This window comes from Bos javanicus, chromosome 18 (assembly GCF_032452875.1).
Source record: "Bos javanicus breed banteng chromosome 18, ARS-OSU_banteng_1.0, whole genome shotgun sequence".
NCBI lineage: Eukaryota > Metazoa > Chordata > Mammalia > Artiodactyla > Bovidae > Bos > Bos javanicus.
Window position 1 is genome coordinate 2,047,425 of NC_083885.1, and position 20,054 is coordinate 2,067,478.

At 56.6% G+C, this 20,054-nt stretch overlaps 2 protein-coding genes and 1 non-coding gene across 7 annotated transcripts in view; all 3 read left to right on the forward strand.

Annotated features, from left to right (window-relative positions):
• Positions 1-10,028, forward strand: part of AARS1 (alanyl-tRNA synthetase 1) — a 60,457-nt gene extending 50,429 nt beyond the window's left edge. For all 5 annotated transcript variants that reach the window (XM_061386699.1, XM_061386700.1, XM_061386698.1 and 2 more), the window contains 12 exons: positions 381-505; positions 916-1,060; positions 2,084-2,262; positions 2,964-3,077; positions 4,731-4,937; positions 5,403-5,587; positions 6,795-6,903; positions 7,537-7,650; positions 8,238-8,357; positions 8,478-8,564; positions 8,948-9,061; positions 9,480-10,028. In XM_061386699.1, the coding sequence (XP_061242683.1) occupies positions 381-505; positions 916-1,060; positions 2,084-2,262; positions 2,964-3,077; positions 4,731-4,937; positions 5,403-5,587; positions 6,795-6,903; positions 7,537-7,650; positions 8,238-8,357; positions 8,478-8,564; positions 8,948-9,061; positions 9,480-9,665 (1,685 nt within the window). In that variant the 3' untranslated portion in view covers positions 9,666-10,028. The remainder of the gene's footprint in view (positions 1-380; positions 506-915; positions 1,061-2,083; positions 2,263-2,963; positions 3,078-4,730; positions 4,938-5,402; positions 5,588-6,794; positions 6,904-7,536; positions 7,651-8,237; positions 8,358-8,477; positions 8,565-8,947; positions 9,062-9,479) is intronic.
• A 1,171-nt stretch (positions 10,029-11,199) lies between these two features.
• EXOSC6 (exosome component 6) lies at positions 11,200-12,523 on the forward strand. Its single transcript, XM_061386708.1, has one exon. It carries the CDS (start codon positions 11,264-11,266, stop codon positions 12,080-12,082), a length of 819 nt encoding a protein of 272 aa, XP_061242692.1. The 5' UTR covers positions 11,200-11,263; the 3' UTR covers positions 12,083-12,523.
• Positions 12,524-16,364: 3,841 nt separating this feature from the next.
• On the forward strand, positions 16,365-16,435 carry TRNAG-GCC (transfer RNA glycine (anticodon GCC)). Its single transcript has one exon. It is a non-coding gene; the product is annotated as a tRNA-Gly (tRNA).
• The last annotated feature ends 3,619 nt before the right edge of the window (positions 16,436-20,054 follow it).

The window sequence follows — 20,054 nt, forward strand, 5'->3', positions numbered from 1 at the left end:
CCTGGTGTATTTCCCACAAACTGAACACACTTGTGTTCCGATTAGGAAACAGAGCTTTTCCAGGGACCCTTTGTGCTTCTCCCAGGTTGATTGCAAAGGATTTGATGGATTTTCTGATACAGAACCAAAACTGACTTGCGTGGCTCTTTAATTCCTCCTGTCATTGCCAGCTTCCTCCTGGGAAGGGCTTGCAGTGGAAGAGAGGGAGGCTGTTTCTATCGTTTTTTAATCTTTTAAAATGTATTTGTTTTTAACGGGAGGACAGTTGTTCTACAACATGGTGTTGTTCTCTGCCGTGCATCGGCCGTAAGCACACATGTGCCCCCTGAGCCTCCTCCCTCGTCCCTGTCACTCTTACTGGCCTCCTTGGTGCTGTGCAGGGGATACTGCTTGGCTCCTCTATGACACCTACGGGTTCCCCGTGGATCTCACTGCACTGATTGCTGAAGAGAAGGGGCTGGTGGTGGACATGGATGGCTTTGACGAGGAGAGGAAACTGGCCCAGGTAAAGTGTTTATGGTGTGAGCGGGAAACTCAGCGCCAAGCAAGGTAGGACTTGGCTGCAAAGCACGAGTTTCCTCCCATTAAAGTTTTTAAAATTTCTGTTTTTCCCAAGACCAGTGAGTCTCAAGTGGGGGCGGTTTGGCAGTAATGTCTAAAGACATTTCTCGGGTTTCTCAGCTTGGGGGGCAGGTGCTGCTGCCACGTGGTGGGTCGAGGCCAGGCATGCTGCTCAGCCTCCTTCAGTGGACAGCCTCCCAGAGCAAGAGTTCCCAGCTCCAAATGTCATGGTGCTGAGATCAGAAAAACTCTGTTTCACAGCTTTACATGGGGCATGGTTTAGTAATTTTGAGTCTTTCAGAGTTCTTTTTCTCTGACATTAAGGTAACTTGTGCTTATTTCTCTTGCTGGCAGCTGAAATCACAGGGCAAGGGAGCTGGTGGGGAGGACCTCATTATGCTGGACATTTATGCTATTGAAGAGCTCCGGGAAAAGGGTCTGGAGGCAACAGATGATTCCCCGAAGTACAGTTACCATTCGGATTCCAGTGGAACCTACGGTATGTTCATTTGTTCATCTAGGGTGGTTTTCAAGCAATGCGTCTCAAGATTGGGAACCCAAAATATCCATGGTAGCCTCACCTGTAGCGCTGTGTGGTTATGTTGGGTAATTTTATACTCGGAGAGGCCCTTTGTGATTGACTTTCTCTTTTATTTTGAATAATTATAGATTCACAGGATGTTGTAAAAAAATAAATTTAACTTGAGATTTCTTGTACCTTATACCCAGTTTTCACTAATTATATTAATAACATCTTGATAGGAAACAAGGAAAATGATACTGACTGATAAAACTCATAGTGGCTGTTGGATTTTGTGTTAGAACAGTAGTGTTCTAAAGTGAAGACTGTTCAAATACACGGGCACTACATGTTTTTGCTTTCTTCTTTTTTTTAATATTTGTTTACATGTCAGTGCTGAGTCTTAGTTGCAGCGCTTTGGTCTTCAGTCGCAGTCTTCAGCTGTAGCATGTGAATTCTTAGTTGTGGCATGGGGATCTGGTTCCTTGGCCAGGGATTGAACCTGGGCCCCCTGCATTGGAAGTGTGGAGTCCTAACCACTGGAGTACCAGGAAGTCCTATTTTTTCTTTTTTCACTCCAGCAGGGATTCCTAAATCTATCCAAGGAAGCCCACAAAATGAATATATTCTTTCTGAATTGACCTTGGAAAGGGAATTTATTACTACTGTTAAATATCTGCTTATCACGCTCACTGGCTTTCTGCTCAATAGCTCAGAGTTAAGGTGACCAGTTGTCCCATTCTCCCAGAACTGTCCCAGTGTTTCCTCACATCCTGGGAAATCCCTTGGTCCCAAGCAGACCGGGTCAGTTGGTCACCCCTGAGTACTGTGCTCTCCAGTAGAAGACCAGCATATTAAGCCCTTTTGTGGAGTCTAATAGGCTGGCTTCCAACAGAACAGTAGGCAGTTAGGACCTCAGGAGAGTTTGAGAAATAGAATCCAGCACAAGCCAGCTGAGAATGTGAGAGTGAAATCATCCCCTGTGTTTTTCCCCCTGTGCAGTGTTTGAGAGCGCAGTGGCTACAGTGATGGCTCTGCGCCGGGACAGGATGTTCGTGGAGGAAGTGTCCACGGGCCAGGAGTGTGGAGTGGTGCTGGACAAGACCTGTTTCTACGCCGAGCAGGGAGGGCAGACCTACGACGAAGGGTACCTGGTGAAGGTCGACGACAGCAGCGAAGACGTGAGCCAGCAGTTCCTCCTCGCGAGCTGGGGGGCGGGCGGCCGCCACGGCCTGCACCCCGACAGCCACTCTGGCAGCTGGGTGCCCCCGGGCCTGAGGGGCAGACATCACCGCTCTTTGGGCTGTCCCACGGCCAGTGTTTCTGAAGCCACGGGCCCTGCTGCTTGCACTGTGTGGCTTCATCACCGTCAGCTCCCCTCACAGCAGGGTCCTTGCAGCCAGGCTGCTTAGTGATCCTCGGGTCCTCCATGCTCCCCTCAGAAATAAGGAGAGCCAGCTCTGACGGGGGAGGGTGGGGAACGGGACGGGGTCCTCATCCAAGATGCAGCCCGTTGCTCTGCCGCTGCTGGCTCTGTGGTTTTGGACGAGTTCCCAGACGCGTGGACTTGAGTTTCCTTACCCTGGCTTTAATTCTCTAAGATGCTCCCTAATGGAGTGGGTGTGTACACATACACATCTATTACATATTTAAAGTGCTGCGTGTATAGAATAATATAACCGGTGTATGGTGGCCTGTATATATGTTAATATATATACATACATATATATCATAATAGTATTAATGTTATATGTGTAACATGTAAAGAGAGAATTCATATATATGTTTATCTGCATTTGCGTGTATACATACCCATACGTGTACACACACACATTTGGATTTATTTAGTTAGTTGTTTATTGGTCTTCTCCTTGACTCTTAGAAAACTGAGTTCACAGTGAAGAACACTCAGGTCCGAGGAGGGTACGTGCTGCACATAGGAACGCTCTACGGCAGCCTGAAAGTGGGGGACCAGGTCCGGCTGTTTATTGATGAGGTGAGTTGCTTCATGCTGGTCAGTGCTGGATAGGATTACTGATCCTCTCCTTCTCCCTTTTAAAAAAGAAGTCAGCTTTATGGAGGCATAACTGGCATGTAGAATTATAAGATATTTAAAGTGTACGTCAGATCCAGCCACTCCACTCTGAAGGAGATCAGCCCTGGGATTTCTTTGGAAGGAATGATGCTAAAGCTGAAACTCCAGTACTTTGGCCACCTCGTGCGAAGAGTTGACTCATTGGAAAAGACTCTGATGCTGGGAGGGATTGGGGGCAGGAGGAGAAGGGGACGACAGAGGATGAGATGGCTGGATGGCATCACCGACTCGATGGACGTGAGTCTGAGTGAACTCTGGGAGTTGGTGACGGACAGGGAGGCCTGGCGTGCTGCGATTCATGGGGTCACAAAGAGTCGGATACGACTGAGCGACTGAACTGAACTGAACTGAAAGTGAATGTCATGGTGATTTGATACTTTGTGAAAAGAATTCACCGCTTCCTCTGGCTTTAAATTGGTCCATCATTATTATCCCTTCTAAGTGAAATTATAAATAGGTAAATTACAAGTAAGGTGCAGGAGTAAATTTTGAGGGCTATAACTGAAATTTAAATCTTAACGTCCCAAGTAAGACCACGGTGATTTCAGTTGAGATCCTGTAGCTTCGTTTTCATGGATTGCCTTTCTCCAGCTTTACCTCAAATACTTCAGGAGCCAAGGATCCCATGTTAAGAAACAGTTGCTACTGCATGTGCCAGAGCTCCAAAATAATAGTAGCATAAAACAGAGTGGAAATGTGCTTTTCACCTGAAAGCCCACACTGATGCAGAGACCCTCCTCACAAAGTCAGAGGGCCTTGCTCTTCTTTGTTTGTTGTTCTTCCACCATTGCTGGGATGTTGCTCTTGATTTCATGTTCCAAAAAGATTGCTGTCAGATCCGTTCTCTAGACCAGGGGTTGGTGAGCTTTTCTGGTAAATTGCCTGCATGCATGTGTGCATACTCAGTTGCTCAGTCATGTCTGACTTTTTGAGACCGCATGCCCACAGACTGTAGCCCGCCAGACTCCTATGTCCACGGAAATTTTCCTGGCAAGAATACTGGAGTGGGGTGCCATTTCCTCCTCCAGGGGATCTTCCTGACCCAGGGATCAAACCCATGGGTTTCCTGCATCTCCTGCATTGGCAGGTGGATTCTTTACTGCGGAGCCACCTGGGAAGCCCTTGTAAAGTACCAGATAGTAAATATTTTTGGTTTTCTGAACCATACAGTCTCCATCACAATTGCTGTTGTGGCACAAAAGCACTGTAGACAATATGTAAGCGCACAGGCGGGCTGTGTTCTGGTAAACCCAGCTACAGAAAGGGACCGCAGGACGGATTTGGCCCACAGGCCGTAACTTTCCACTCCTGTTGTAGATGGTGGGAAGGGGCGCGGGGGTGTGTTCCTTCCCTTGAAGGGAAATGTGTCCCTTCTCACTGACTGGAATTGACTCACCTGGCCAGTTAGCTGTGAGGGACGCTGTAGGCTTTCTTCTGCACAGCCATGTGTCCAGCGAAAGCCTTTAGGACTCGGGAAGAAGGGGAGAGTGCGTGTTGGGGACCGACCAGCAGTCCACCACCGACCTCTCCACCAGCCTGCTCTGCCCCATGCAGCCCCGGCGAAGGCCTGTCATGAGCAACCACACAGCCACTCACATCCTGAACTTTGCCCTGCGCTCTGTGCTGGGGGAGGCTGACCAGAGAGGCTCCCTAGTTGCGCCTGACCGCCTTCGCTTTGACTTCACTGCCAAGGGAGCCATGTCCACCCAGCAGATCAAGAAGGCTGAGGAGATCGCAAATGAGATGATTGAGGCAGCCAAGGTAGGTTGGATTATACGTGAACTGAGTCATGAACTTCTCTCCTTCCCGCACCATTTACGGAGCCGCCGCCGCCCAGATGCTCTCCTTCTGTTGAACTGTATTCTGTCCCGTGAACACATGTGCTTATCACAGTGGTTCTCAGCTGCGCTGGGTAGGGGGCACTGCTGGTGTTGAGTGAGGGGTCTCTGCTCCACCTCCTCCTCAGGACAACCAGAGCCCTTCTAGTTATGTCTGGTTTATGTATAGCAGCATATCCATTTTTTGGTGCATGGTTTAACAAAATAGTTGGAAATTCCTATTTTGAGCTCCTTGACTTTACATATGGGGCTTTATTCTGGGACATGATCAGCACAGCCAGGATCAGAAACCAGAGCCCTGCCTGCAAACCTCAGTCTCCCTGCTTCCTACTGCACCCCCAGAGAAGATGTTTTCCCAGCTGTTTCTCCTGTCCTTTCTCCATGGCAGCCGGTCTATACTGAGGATTGTTCTCTGGCGGCAGCTAAAGCCATCCAGGGCCTGCGGGCTGTGTTTGATGAGACCTACCCTGACCCTGTGCGAGTCGTCTCCATTGGGGTCCCAGTGTCTGAGCTACTGGATGACCCCTCCGGTCCTGCTGGCTCGCTCACTTCTGTTGAGTTCTGTGGGGGAACGTGAGTACCTCGGGGGCAGTGGTAGACCTGCCTCTTACTAATTTGGGTGACCCTCAGAGGATGTGGGTAATGGGCTAGACCAGCTCTTGTTTGTCTGAGGTTGAAGAGGAGTCCTGAGAAATGCAGGTGCCAAGCAGCTCTCCCAGAAGCCAGCATCTTTGTGCTCCCATCACACCCTTTGGTGTCTGACATTGACTTTACTGAGTGTGTGGTGAAACGCTCTTCTTAGGAGGAGAAAGTGAGAAACGTCACCTTAACCCTTACCTCACGACTGTTTGCTCTGGTTCCCTGGACAGATGACAAGAGAAGCCTGTGAATTCATGATTCAGCAGGGCCGTGGCGCTTCTGACCTGGTCTTAGCTTTTTTCCATTCTCAGGGCCTCATATAGTTCCCTTTGTCAGCTGAAGGTGCATCTGGGGAATTAACAACCCCATTGTCTCAGAGCCCCGATGTTAGGCCACACAGTAGACCTGACTCAGTTTGGCTGTGGGCAGTCACTTGTTTCTGCCAACTTGAAGATCTCCGTATCCCTTGAGGTCTTTCTGGAACAGTCTGGTGGCCTGGGAAATTCCTGCTTCTAAAGGAATCATGAGAAAAAGAACATTCCTAAGGCCACAGTAGACCCATCCAGGGCCTCCTGTGAGTCTCTGGCAGGTAGATGGCAGGTCGGGGTTGGGGTCAGGGTCCTTGTGGATGACACAGTAAATGAGCATTTGAGGTGAGGTTCTCTGAGCAGTGCGGTTGTTGAAGGGGTTGTGGTAACATTTTAGCCAAATATCAAAATGAATCCGCCACAGGTATACATGTGTGGCCGTCCCAGTGGACCAGCCCCAAGCATCCAGCATCATGCATCGAACCTGGACTGGCAACTCGTTTCCTACTGTGGTAACATTTTAAAGGTAATCCACCGACACTCTCAGAAGGGACAGAAGATAACTGTCCTGTGAGGGAGAATTTCCCACATTTAACGTATGAGAAAACTGAGGCTCAGAGATGCGGCTCCTTGCTCAGAGTCAGCCCCAGCCAGGCCTTCTCTGACTGCCTTCCCTTTCCTGGCCAGAACTGTACCCCGACTAAACATGAAGGGCCTTTTCCCCTGTTCCCTGAGGAAGCTTCCCTGGGAGCCGCCACCTCCTAGGGCTCCTGCTCCCAGCTGAGGGCTCCCAGGTGTAGGGACAACTGTGAACTTTGCTTTCTGCCATGCAGACACCTGCAGAATTCGAGTCACGCGGGAGCGTTCGTGATCGTGAGTGAAGAAGCTATTGCCAAGGGCATCCGGAGGATAGTTGCTGTCACAGGGGCTGAAGCCCAGAAGGTGAGCGGATGAGGCTGGTCTGTGGGCCCAGGCTGTGAATCCACAGGGCAGCTGGTCACACGGCCGCTGTGGTCAGACTCGAAGGTCCAGCACGCCCTCCAGATGTCCTCCAGTTACTTGTGACTGGGAGGAGAAAGCCACTGTCATGTGAGACTTCCTAGCTGTCTTTTAATCTGTTAAAATGCAGGTAAGCTCTGCTGTCACGCGTTCATGTCCAGGAGGGAGGCCGTGTTTTGCCATGTTCCCCGTGCCCCCGGCACTTTGCCGCCTCTCCCTGGGGGCATGTACCTAGTTTGAGATGCGTGGAGTAGGGGGGCAATTGCTCTGGGCGTAGGGACTGGAGCTCACGCCTGACACATGCTGAGGGTTGAGGAGTGGTCATTTCATGGGTGCAGAGGGCTCCTGACGCGTGAGTTCTCAGTCACCCCTGAGCCCCAGATCCACTGGCCAGGTGTGTGAGGAGGGTGCTCCCTTCTGGGGCATGAGGCTGCAGACACCTGCTCCCTGAAGGAAGAGAAAGGTCTGATGTTGTGGGAGAGTGTTGTGTCAGAGCCTGCCACAGTTTACCAGCAGAATTGTGAAGTTCAAGGTTCCCTGACCCAGAGTTTACAACTCTGATTGTCCTCCTCACAGGCCCTCAGGAAAGCAGAGAGCTTGAAGAAATCTCTCTGTGTCGTGGAAGCCAAAGTGAAGGCCCAGGCCGCGCCGAACAAGGACGTGCAGAGAGAGATCGCGGACCTCGGGGAGGTAGGGCCGCCTCCCTCTGCAGGTCGTGGTTCTTGGGGCCGTGGGTATTGGGACTGACCGCTGATGTCTGGCAGCCTGGCAAAGGGGGCTCTGTGGACCCTGGAACCTGCCTGCTGCCCCTGTTGGTGACAGCAGGAGAGCCCCTTCCAAGCACCAGTGGGCACTGGAGTTGAGGGCTTTGGGAGAGGTCCTGTGGGTGCCCACTTTCTACAGGTCTCCTGGTTTCAAGTCCCTTTATGAGCATTTTATGATTTTGTGTTCTCTGTCCCTTTATGAGCATTTTCTGATTTTGTGTTCTCTGAGACTTGGGTTCAATCCCTGAGTGGGGAAGATCCTCTGGAGAAGGGCATGGCTACCCACTCCAGTGCTCTTGCCTGGAGAATCCCGTGGACAGAGGAGCCTGGTGGGCTACAGTCCATGGGGTCGTGAAGAGTCAGACACGACTGAGCAACTAACACTTCCACTTTCTCCTCCTGGATACTGTTTGGGGGACTTTGGTGTTCAAAGCCAGAAGGGTGGGATGGGCTGGGCTCACATCCTAGCTCCTGATGATCCAGATCCCAGTGGTATTCCTATTCTGGTTCCAGGCCTTGGCCACTGCCATCATCCCTCAGTGGCAGAAGGATGAATTCCGGGAGAATCTCAAGTCTCTGAAGAAGGTCATGGATGACCTAGACCGGGCTAGCAAAGCCGATGTGCAGAAGCGGGTGGGTCCCGGCAGTGTGGGCGGGAGGAGGATTCACCCATCAGAGGCGCTGCAGGCTGCGGTCGGGGTCGGAGTCTGGGCCTCTGACCTGAGGCCTCTCTCTGGACTTCCTTCCGTGCAGGTGTTGGAGAAGACGAAGCAGCTCATCGACAGCAGCCCCAACCAGCCCCTGGTCATCCTGGAGGTGGAGAGCGGCGCCTCGGCCAAGGCAAGCCGGGCAAGCCGCGCTGCCCTGTGCCCGTCTGCTGCTCTCCTCCCCGCAGGCTCCCCTCAGCCCTCTGGGGCTGGTGTGCGCCCTGTGGCTCTGAGCTGAGGAGCTGCCTGAGGGCCCACCCTCTGGTACTGAGTTGGACTGAGCCATGGCGGGAGCCGGTGCTGGAGAGCTAGGCTCCTGGAGGTGGATGGCCATCCTGAGCCCGGGTGGGCAGGGCCCTGCGCTGGGCCCCCATCCAGGCTCCGGGACCAGCACCTGCTCTTAGCAGGGGGAGGGGTGGGGCACCCCGAGAACTTAGTCCTGCAAACCCGCTGCACTTGAGGAGAGCATGGTCCCCTTTCCCAGTGCCACGGCCTGATGCCAGCTTCTCCCCACAGGCCCTGAACGAAGCCTTGAAGCTCTTTAAGATGCATTCCCCCCAGACATCCGCCATGCTCTTCACAGTGGATAACGAGGCCGGCAGGATCACATGCTTGTGTCAAGTCCCCCAGGTCAGAACGCCCTGCAGTCTTGCTCAGGCAGCCCTGTGCTTGTGGGAGGTGATGTCTATAGCTCTTCTCAGGAAGCCTGATTTTTCTTGTTGTTTGCGAAGACTCGTGTGTGTGTGTGTGTGTGTGTGTGTGTGTGTGTGTGTGCGTGCGTGTGTGCAGCCTGCTGGAGATGCCGTTCTGTTGCCCACTTGTCTCCTCCCTAGTACCCCTCAGCCTCAGGCCCTCCCCCTGGTGCATACGTTTAACTGTGCTGGCTTTGCTGCTCCTTACGCATCGCCCTGGCTGTGGTACCAGCTGTATGCTCTCAGCCCTGGCAGCACCCTTCGGGGCAGGACTGGGTGTCTGGCTCCAGCCCTCTCCTTGTCTGCCTCAATCCCATCCTCCGTCCTGACTCCCACTCCGCCTTCCTGTCTTCTAGAATGCAGCCAACCGGGGCCTGAAGGCCAGTGAGTGGGTGCAGCAGGTGTCAGGCCTGATGGATGGCAAAGGCGGTGGCAAAGACGTGTCTGCTCAGGCCACGGGCAAGAACGTGGGCTGCCTGCAGGAGGCGCTGCAGCTGGCCACCTCCTTTGCCCAGCTGCGCCTGGGAGACGTGAAGAACTGAGAGGGAAGGGCAGGTCTGCCAGGAGGCATCTCCCCCACCTCCCCGACCCAGACACACCCATCCAGCCAGGAGCTCTCCTTCCACCACAAGGACGTTTGAATCTTGGGACCTTTAAACAGTCCCGTCTGTCCTAACCCAGCAGTAACAGGAACTTAACCTGGGAGCCAGCCTGTGACTCAACGCCCACGTTACATTTCTGCCCTGAGCACATCCGCGCCATCCGTGTAGAACTACTACCCGAGGATTGCTTTTTCATCATCACACTTGTGTCTATAGAGAGTTCTTTGCAGACTCAGTGCTATGGGCCTCAAGGGAGGAATCATTTTTGCTGCAGAGAATAAAAAGACCATGTGCAATACTTGATACGATACTGCCACGTGATTTTTTTACTCCTCCCCTCTCGCCCTCCTCCCCGTAGGTGTCCCCAGTGTGATAACCCATGCTTCCCTGGGTGTCTGTAGACTAATTGCTGGTTCCACCTGGTTTCTGGTTGCGGTGCTTGCTGAGTCCAGCCCCAGACCCCTGAACTTTGAGAATAATGGTCCCTGGATTTGCGTCAAAACATCTATGGGGATGGCTCACAGCATAGGGTGATAGAAGAACTAATTATTCAGTGGAAGATGGTCCCTGGGGTTGCTGGCAGCAGAGAGAGGCTTCGTTTTTGGTGCTTTTTACGGGAGAACATTCTCATTTATAAGTCTCATATGTCTTTCCTTCTCCTGATGTACAAGTTGGATGTGAGGTCGGATACATTCCTTGGTATAGGAGGTTTTTAGGGAACGTCAGTTGCCTCCTCCTACACCTTGACTGCCAGGTCATTCCAGGTTTCAGGACCTAACTTGGACGGTGAAGATGGAGACTCTGACCTGGTTCTGTCCATTTACCCATCTGAAGACAGCTGGGTTTGGGAGCTGTAGTGTGTAGTACTTAGTTGTGCCCTCTCTGGCTGACTTCAAGTCCCCTGGGTACAGCGGGCTGGCCCTGAATCATTCTCAGCCCTGCTGACTTGGAGCAGAAAAAGCAGGTTTGTGCTGAGAGGAGATGCAGAGACCACCAGTCACAAGGCCTGGGGGTGAAGAGGAGAAACAGGAAGGGTACTGAGGCCCTGGCTGCAAAAAGGCAAGCCAGGAGAGGAGTGTGCGGCATACAAAGAGCTCACACAGTCCGCAGCGCGGGAGAGTTCCAAACGCACTCCACAAGCTGTGCCAGCCAGGGCACAGTACCAGAGAGACCTCTTGGGCAAGGCGGTGGGGGAACACGTATACAGATGTGTCACTAGAGCAGGGCCAATTACAGCTTCACAAGTGAAAGGAAGAAGACCCACGCCCTGGGCTTGCGCTGGCGCGAAGGCTAGAGGTCAGCGGGGCCGGTGTAGATCCCGCTTCTGCAGGCCCGTCTGATCCACCCATGCACCCAGCTCTGGCCGTCCTCGCGGTGGCCCGGGGCTCCGCTACGCGCGCCGTCCCCCTCCGGGGCGGCAGGGGGCGGTGTGGCGCCAGCCGCTCTCCCGCGCACCCTCGCGCGGCCGGGCAGGCGGGCGGAAGCGCCGGCGCACGGGGCCCGGCTGACGCGCGGAGCCGGCCGGCAGCAGCGCCGCCATGCCCGGGGACCACCGGCGCATCCGCGGGCCCGAGGAGTCGCAGCCGCCGCAGCTGTACGCGGCCGGCGAGGGCGAGGAGCCGGCCCCTCGCGACCCAGCGCGGCTGCGGCCGGTGTACGCGCGCGCCGGGCTGCTGAGCCAGGCCAAGGGCTCAGCCTACCTGGAGGCGGGCGGCACCAAGGTGCTGTGCGCCGTGTCCGGCCCGCGCCCGGCGGAGGGCGGCGAGCGCGGCGGCGGCCCGGCCGGGGCGGGCGGCGAGGCCCCCGCGGCGCTGCGCGGCCGCCTGCTCTGCGACTTCCGCCGCGCGCCCTTCTCGGGCCGCCGGCGCCGCGCCCCACCGGGCGGCGGCGAGGAGCGCGAGCTGGCGCTGGCGCTGCAGGAAGCGCTCGAGCCGGCCGTGCGCCTGGGCCGCTACCCGCGCGCGCAGCTGGAGGTGTCGGCGCTGCTGCTGGAGGACGGCGGCTCGGCGCTGGCTGCCGCGCTCACGGCCGCCGCGCTCGCTCTGGCCGACGCGGGCGTCGAGATGTACGACCTGGTGGTGGGCTGTGGCCTGAGCCGCGCGCCGGCGCCCGCGCCCGCCTGGCTGCTGGACCCCACGCTGCTGGAGGAGGAGCGCGCCGCCGCCGGCCTCACCGTGGCGCTCATGCCGGTGCTCAACCAGGTGGCCGGGGTGCTGGGCAGCGGGGAGGGCGGCCCGACCGAGAGCTGGGCGGAGGCCGTGCGCCTGGGGCTCGAGGGCTGCCAGCGCCTCTACCCCGTTCTTCAGCAGTGCTTGGTGCGGGCCGCCCGCCGGAGGGGTGCCGCCGCGCCCCTCTGAGCCAGAGACCCGAGCAACGACGGACGCCAAGGACCAAGCCGCAGCTGCCACCACGAGGACCCGCGCCGTCGGCCTGCAGACGGCGTGCGCCGAGCTGAGAACTGGGAGCATCGGAGAGGATCTGCGGAGGTGTGCTCAGAATAGCCGTGTTGGAGCGATTCTTTCCAGACTGCTTCGTTAAAGAAACTTTTCTAATTGAGCTGACTCCCAGCCACGACCCAGTTGAAGAAACCTGCCAGCGCATCTTGACTCCTAAATTGGAGAGGACTTTCGCTGGGCTCATCGGGAAAACGAGCTGTTGTCCTGCAAGGGACGGACCCTATGCAGGCCAGCCTGGGACTCCCTCCTGAATAACTGGGCTGCTTTTGAGAGCGGGGATAAGGGGGCTGTGCCTTCCACGTACATCTGAACCCAAACAAAACCAATTTTTATAATCTGAAACATTCTTCTCTTGTTTTTGGTACTGACTTTAACGAGTTAGGCTCTTCTGAGCTGGGGAGTGTGTTCTCAGGGCTTGGGACAAGCATTATCTTTAATGTGTCCTGGTGTTGCTGGTCCACTGGTGAGAGGGCACTTGAAATGCCAGGAGTGAGAGTTTCTGGATGCTGGAGATGGGCTCTGGCCATTCTGTAGACAGAGCGGGCCTGTCTGACCAGAGGGTGGCTCCTGAGCCCTGCAGGTTTGTGCTCAGGTCTGAATTGGCGAAAGGGCCGCCTGGGGTCCTCCCTGCACCAGCTTGGTGTGATCTGAGCTTGTGTGTCTCAGGGTAGGAAAGGCTGGCTCGAGGCAGCTGAGAGACCAGAATGAGGCCTGGGGACCACACCAAGAACCCCTGACGAGGGGGAAAAATACAAACTTTATTTGCCCCCAGTGACGTATATTTCCAAAGCAGATCTGAAATGTATAGAACCACAGCGAAAAGAAACAAGATAGAAACAAGGTAAAAACGGTAACCCTGTGGACGCCCAGACAGGACGGGGGCTTTGAGAGGGGAAGAGAGCTGACGCTGCTCCCGGGGGTTAGCGTCCAGCTCTGCCTGCAGGAGCGGGCCCGGCTCTATGAGATGGTGCACTGGTGCCAGGCAGCTGTGGGCCGCCCCGCTTCCCTGCAGTACCTAGACTGCCATTTGGACAAAGCTAAAGTGAAAATGAAGTTGCACAGTCTTGTCTGACTCTGCAACCCCATGGACTGTAGCCCCCCAGGCTCCTCCTTCCATGGGATTCTCCAGGCAAGAATACTGGAGTGGGGTGCCATTGCCTTCTCCAGGGGATCTTCCCAACCCAGGGATTGAACCCAGGTCTCCTACATTGCAGGCATATGCTTTAATCTCTGAGCCAAAGCTAAAAGCAGCACTAAGGCCGGGTTCCTGGCCCGTCTGGCTGAGCCACGCCTCCATTTCCATCGCCCTGGCTCCAGAATGGGTGGCATGGGTGCCGCTGAGAGACCCTCAAGAAAATGCTCAAGGCAAGGACCGTGCCTGGAGCTGATGCGCCTGGAGGGGTTCCAGCCTGCTACTGACAGCCCTGGTCTGACGCCTGATTCTTGACCTGTAGGAGAAGCAGACGCAGGACCCTAGCACAGAGGGCCAAAGCGCGGTGAGGCTGGGAAGGGGCCATCTGCTAACAACTCCCAGCCTCCAACTCCCGCCTCCCTTTCCTGGCAGCTCTGGCATCTTGGTGCTACTGTAGATTCTTCCTGAGACCCGTGAACCCAGAAGCACCAGACACATGGCATTTTGTCCACTCGGCCCAGTTTTCCTAGAGGTGATTCCATCTTGGGGAGCAGTAAGGGTCCCCTGGCCCAACAGGCAAGTGGAAGAAAGGAAGCTCCTTACTGCTAACCCTACAGCAGCCGGCCTTGCTGAGAGGGTCCTGACAACGGCGGGAGCTTGGCCCACTTCAGGGGCCACCAGTAGGGGCGGAGGCTGTGGTAGAGTAGGGAACACTGGGGCTCTTGGGAGCTGCACAGAAGGCTATTATCAGGTCCAGGTTGGGATTTCTCAGTCCAGGAAGGCCCGTGTGCTTTGGCTTCCGTGGGGAGCACAGGACAATGCAAGGGAATTAAGGGGGGGGAAATAGGACAGGGCCCTATCTTCCGGACATTGCCTGTGACAGAAGTCAGTCGCCTCCCTGCAGCCACTGCTGTGGTCTCCTGCACAAACAAGGACCCAACCAAGGAGGGTGAGGGTGGGGGAGGTGCCAGGCCACTCACCGCAGCCTCCAGGTCTGTGTGCTCCTGGGAGCCGTCCGCCTCCAGATGGGTCCTCGGGCCTCTGGGCTCCTGCCTGGGTTCGGTGGTTCTGCATAAGGACCCCTGACTGCTGGAGCCCCTGTTCTGTTCACAGTCCTCTGTCCCTGGACAAGCACAGTCACCAGTCACGGGCCAGGTCTGAAGGCCCCAGCTAACCCCAAAAGAGGCCACTCGACACGCAGCACTGATCTCAGGTGTCCAGGGCTCGAGAGGACAAGCAGCTGAGTGAGACAAGCTTCTAGCTCCAGACAGCTGCTGAGTGGGCAGGGGGGCGGGGGGTCACACCCGGAAGGAATGGGGGGAGTGCACCCGGGGAGGGTGAGGAGGAGCCCTGCAGCCAAGGGGAGCCCGAGGCTGGACCCCGGGTACCTTCAGCAGTGGGAAAACCTGGCGCCTGTGGAGTGTGGCCTGGGCCCAGCCTTGGGGGCCTGACCTGGAAGCTGGTCCCTCCGCTGTTCCATGAGTTCCACGTGCTCCAGCAGGCGGTCCACCTGGGCCTTGATGTGGCTCAGCTCGCCCCTGAGGCAGAGCAGCTCCTCGGTCTGGACTGGGGGGCAGGGGCAGAGGGCACTGCTGCTGGGACCTCTAGGCCCACGCTCCCTTCTAAGGGCCTCCCAGCTCCCCACTAGCCCTGCTGGTGAGGGTTGTGCCCGTTCACTCACGCTTTATCTCGGGGGGCAGCTGGCTCTTCCTGGGGGCCCTGTGGGGACTGAAGCGGCCCTTAACCCCCGGGCCCAGGTAGGCCCTCCGGATACTGACAGGCACACGGTGGAGGAGGGGAGGGACCCCCTGGTGTTCATACCCGCTGTGGAGACAGGACAGAGGGAGTCAGGCCACCAGCCTCCCCTGCGCCCAGAGGCCTGCCCTGCAGGACCCACCTACCTGCAGGGGCCGTCTTCCCTGTGCAGCTCATAGTCCAGGCTGCAGCTGCTGCTGTAATAGAAACAGGGAGAAGATCACTGCCCGGGGCCAGAGTCCGTGCCTAGACCCCAGTTTAATTTTGGGAAGCAGGTTTGCAGCTTTTCCTTAGAATCTCAGGATTCTTCACCAGAAGAGCTCCCTAGGCACTTGACCAAGGTCACCTTGGGAGACCCCAGCAAACCAGCTTCCCTGTCGCTGGGCTCTGAACGGGGAACCTTGCAGGTGGCTCCCGGTGGCAGGAGGGGCAACTGCCCACAGGCTTCTGGCCAGTCAGATCTGGGCCCTCCGTGGGCTCCTCTGGCTGACCCAGGCACTGCTGATCTTAGTGTGGCTCTCAGTCTGGCAAAGGATGAAAGGGAAGAGTTAAGTCAGGGCCCAAAGCTGTGGAGGGGCTACAAGAGCCTTTAATCCTGCATGGGAATGGGCGGGATGCAGGGCCAGCCAGACTGGCATGGTGAGGGCGGAGGCCCGGCCACCTTCGCTGCAGTGAGAGGAGGTGGGCGTCGAGGGGGGTGCTGGGCGCGGCCTGGGCAGGAAGATCCCATGGGGCTACCGCCCCTGAACTTCAGTGCAGCTTGAGGTTTCCGTTGGAGCAAGCGGGGCGCTGGGGTGGGGAGGAGGGGGCTGTGAGGGGGGTCAGGGAAGTTTCTGAAATAACCTTCCCTGCCCTGCGCCCAGGAACGAGGGGAGAGGTTGGTGGGAGCCCTGGGGCAGACGGGGGACATTCGGGGGGAGACCTTCACCTTCATCGCGAGGCCCATAGGCCGGCGGATGAGGTTTCCGGCCGCCCCCGCCTTGCCTTCTGGCCTCAGGAAGTCTGGGTGGGCGGCCTGGGAGCCTCGGGACGCCGCTGATCCCAGGGGTGGGAGGCCCTTCCTGGGAGAAAGGGGAGAAGGGGGCACGCGGCAGGGCGGGGTGCCCCGCTTCCGGCGCCGCGGGGACCAGGACGGAACTCGGGCTTTCGGGTCTCAGCCAAGCGCGGCCCCTCGGGGAACCTCCTCGCTGGTCCGGGCCCCCGACGGGGCTGCAACTCCGCTCCGGAGCGCAGGGGAGGGGAACCGCGCGGGGCGGAAGATGACTACCGAGTTAGTTCAAAAGGGCCTCCGCTGAGGCATTGGTGGTTCAGTGGTAGAATTCTCGCCTGCCACGCGGGAGGCCCGGGTTCGATTCCCGGCCAATGCAGAAGGCTGACTGTTTTCTTTTAAACCCCTTTCTTCCTCCCTCCTTCCCCCCGCCCCTTAAAAATGACTTTCTAAAATACCTAAAAATGACTAAGTAACAGTGATTCACTGACTGTTGAGTACAAACTTGGGAGCTACAGGAGTTGAGACAGAGTTGGGTTGAATTTGGGGGCTAGAGGTTAGGCCTGGGCTTGCTGCAGGTCGAGGGCCTGGGGTCATTCCTGCTTTGCAACACCCCCCACCCCCCCCCCCCCCCCCCCCGCAACACCTCCAGTTTCCTCTAGGCTTTGTAGCCTTGCCCCTCCCGGGTCCACAGTCCCTTCTGTCCCCTGGTCTGGGCTAATGATTACAGTCTGCAGGCTTCCACTTCCCACAAAAAGAGAAATAAAACGTACCATCGGAATGGTGCTGACGATGGAGGTCAGACCTCAGGGCCAAAGGCCAGGGGATATGGGGCAATACTTCCGCCACAAACCTTTCCCTCTAGGTTGACAGGTGCCGTTTTGAGACCCAAGGCACGTGACCTGCACTTCACCAGTTCTCACAGAGAAGGCATCCAGCACCTCGGGCGCTGCCAGGACCCCACCCCGCTTTGGACGTTTTCCCACAGTCTGCTGTTTGACCGCCCCCCCCACCCCCACCGAGGGCTTCATTCTCCCCACTGGAGACCCCTGAGGACACATGGGTCTTGAAGAGGCCACCCCTGCCCCAGGCCTTGAGCGCCCGGCACCCGTGAGTGAAGTCTACATTCCTGAAGGAGAGCTGGCGTTTCTTCATTGCTTCTGTCTTCCTCCACAGGCACCTACAGGACTGAGGCCGAGCCTGCTGGGTGAGGGGCTGGAAGGACATGAAGTCAGAAGAAGGCAACTGGAACTGAAGAAGGGTTAGCCCAGCGTCAAAGTGGCCCACATGGAAAAAACAGGGCAGAGAACTGTGGGAAGGGGCCAGTTACAACCCTTTAGACAGATATTTACAAAACCCTGTCAACCCCCAGATGAGAGTCTCCCACACGAGATGGGAGGCAAACCACACAACATATATGCAGTTCTGCATCACTGGAGAAACCCAAGTTTAAAAATCTATGTTACTTGTGTATTACCATGTGTGAAGTCGATGACCAGTCCAAGTTCGATGCAGGAAGCAGGGCACTCAAAGCCAGTGCCCTGGGACGACCCAGAGGGATGGGATGGGGGGGAGGTGGGAGGGGGGTTTGGGGTGGGGGTCACAGGTACACCTGTGGCTGATTCATGTCAATGTATGGCAAAACCCACCACAATAGTAATTAGCCTCCAAGTAAAATAAATTAATTAACAACAACAAAAAGTCTGTTACCTATGAGTAAGCATCTACTCATCAGCCCCAAACAAACGCAGTGAAAAAAGCAGTCCACCCTGTCTAAGGTAACCCAGAGCCTCAGGCTGCCGCGGACAGGGAGAGATTTGGCCTAATCGCTCTCGAGGTCAGCCTGGAGGTGCAGAAGCTTCTCACAGGGGCCCCCACCCAGCCCTGCCGTCCCGCTTCGAGGGAGATGAGACCCAAAAGAAACCAGAACCTTGGGTACCAAGTGCTTACACAGCGTTTTACTTCACATCGACCACCTGCCGACTGCCTCCTGCCTCCCCTACCGTGAGACAGAAACCACTGGGGGTCTGCAGACAGGCCAGGAGCGGAGCACAGAGGCGAGCGGAGCACAGAGGCCCGCGGAGCGGACCAAGGGCCCACGGGTCCCCACACACCTTCCTTATCATCTGTGGAAATGGCATGGTGGCTGGCAGAGGCTGCTGAGCGCCTTTCTGAAAACGTTTAAAGGTTTCTTTAAAATTCCTTGAGGCTTTGCAAGCAAGAGGGACGATTTCATCCAGAAAGGTTCCCATTTTCTACTTCCCAAACATCTATACCCAGAAACAGCTCCCGAGTGCCTCACAGGAGAGGTTCCGCTTGGAGGACCCACAACCTCTGGGTCCAGGCGAGGGGAGAGGGCACCCCCAGCAGGAAGGGGGCTGGGTTATGTCAGCTAGAAGTGGCCTTGGAGTGAGCTGGACCGACCTCCTGACCCCCCAGTTTACGGGCAAAACCTGTGGCCGAGGGAGACAGCGAACGGGACAGGCGGTCTGGCCAGTTGGGGCAGCACACTGAGCGAGCCTCCTGGGGTGCTCCTTCTGTCCCGGGGAGCCCAGGGCCCCAGATAAGCCGTCAGACTCCCTTCCCAGCAGGCAACCCCAGACTCACCGGGAGGCAGCTGTGCCCCATGGCCTCTTCCGGCCCCACCGGGCAGCGCTGGGCCTGGGCTCCCGAGCCATGTCTGATCTGAAGGGAGAGCCGCGGGGGCAGAGCTGAGGGCCGCTCTGGGCCGGCCCTCTCCTCCCCGCCGCTCTGAGGGGGAGGCGGTGCCCACGCGAGGCTGTGCAGCGGGCGCCTATGCCCAGTCCGTGGGCAGCGTGCCTGGCCCCCGGACCCGGCCCAGCTGTCCAGGGCTGGGCTCCACTCTCAGGGGACCTGGTGCTGAGACAGTGTCCCTTTGACTCACTTCAAGGCAAAAGAACCCCCGAGGGTGGGGAGGCTGCTCTGCCGTTCCCCCAAACTGACCTGGGGAACCAGCCCCATTGTCCAGCCCCTGGGGCCTGGGGTGGGACCATCACAGGCAGGAGGGGGGATGTCCATGACCCCTGAGGGACCCCAGCCCTGGCCGGGTTAGCTCTGCAGTGTGCCCACCGGCCGCCCACCCAGAGCTGCCTCTGGGCTAGGCTCCCGAGCTGGCTACTGACAGGGGCCCAGTGGCTCTCTGCCCGCCTGGGCTGTGGGAGGACACCCCGCTGCCCTCTCTCTTGGCGGCGGGGTAGTCAGAGAGTCCGCTGAACCGGTTTAGAGCAGGGCTGAGCAGCAAGCCAGGCAGTCTGTGCAGCAGTCAGGGCAGGGGGTCTCCTTTCGGGCCCCTTCAATGCCCACCGTTTGAGCACAGAGCTCCGTGTTCGTGGCAAACGGAGGGGAATCTGCTCATTGCTGTATTCCCACAGATCCCCTGGGGCCTGGCCACCTGGTCAGTGCTCAGTTGATATCTGCTGAATTAATGAATGGAATGCCATTAGGCCAGTTCTAGCTTTTGTTTGTGGGTTTGGATGGGATCTCAGAGTTTCACCTGTGACTTTGAGGCCCCTCCCTGAGCCCACCCCCTTTCCTCCTGAATCTATGATTGTCGGGAGCCGCGTTAGGCATTACTGACCAAATGGAGGCACGGCCCCCAGCCCCCTCTCCTCATTCCGCAGGCACGGACCTGGGATGAAGGAGTTAGGCCTTATGATTCTGACTTGTTTTTTCCTCTCCTTGGCTGAGTTGACTGAAAAGGAATATTAAGGTGCTTATTGTTCTTGAGAGGGGCATGAGAAGGCACAAAGCCTTCTGCAACTGTGCTCAGAGAATAATTCATAAAGTTAATTATTGACATTTGTTTAAGGACTTTTACAAAAGAGTGTTCCAGGATGAGCACATAGGCCGCAGCTTGAGGCCATGGGAGGGATTGCTATCTGAAGCCTATTTGTGAGGAAAATGTTTATGGCAAAGGAGTTTACTGAATTTAGGGCTTAGAAATAATTAAAATAGTTAGAAGTTAAAGATTTAAGGAA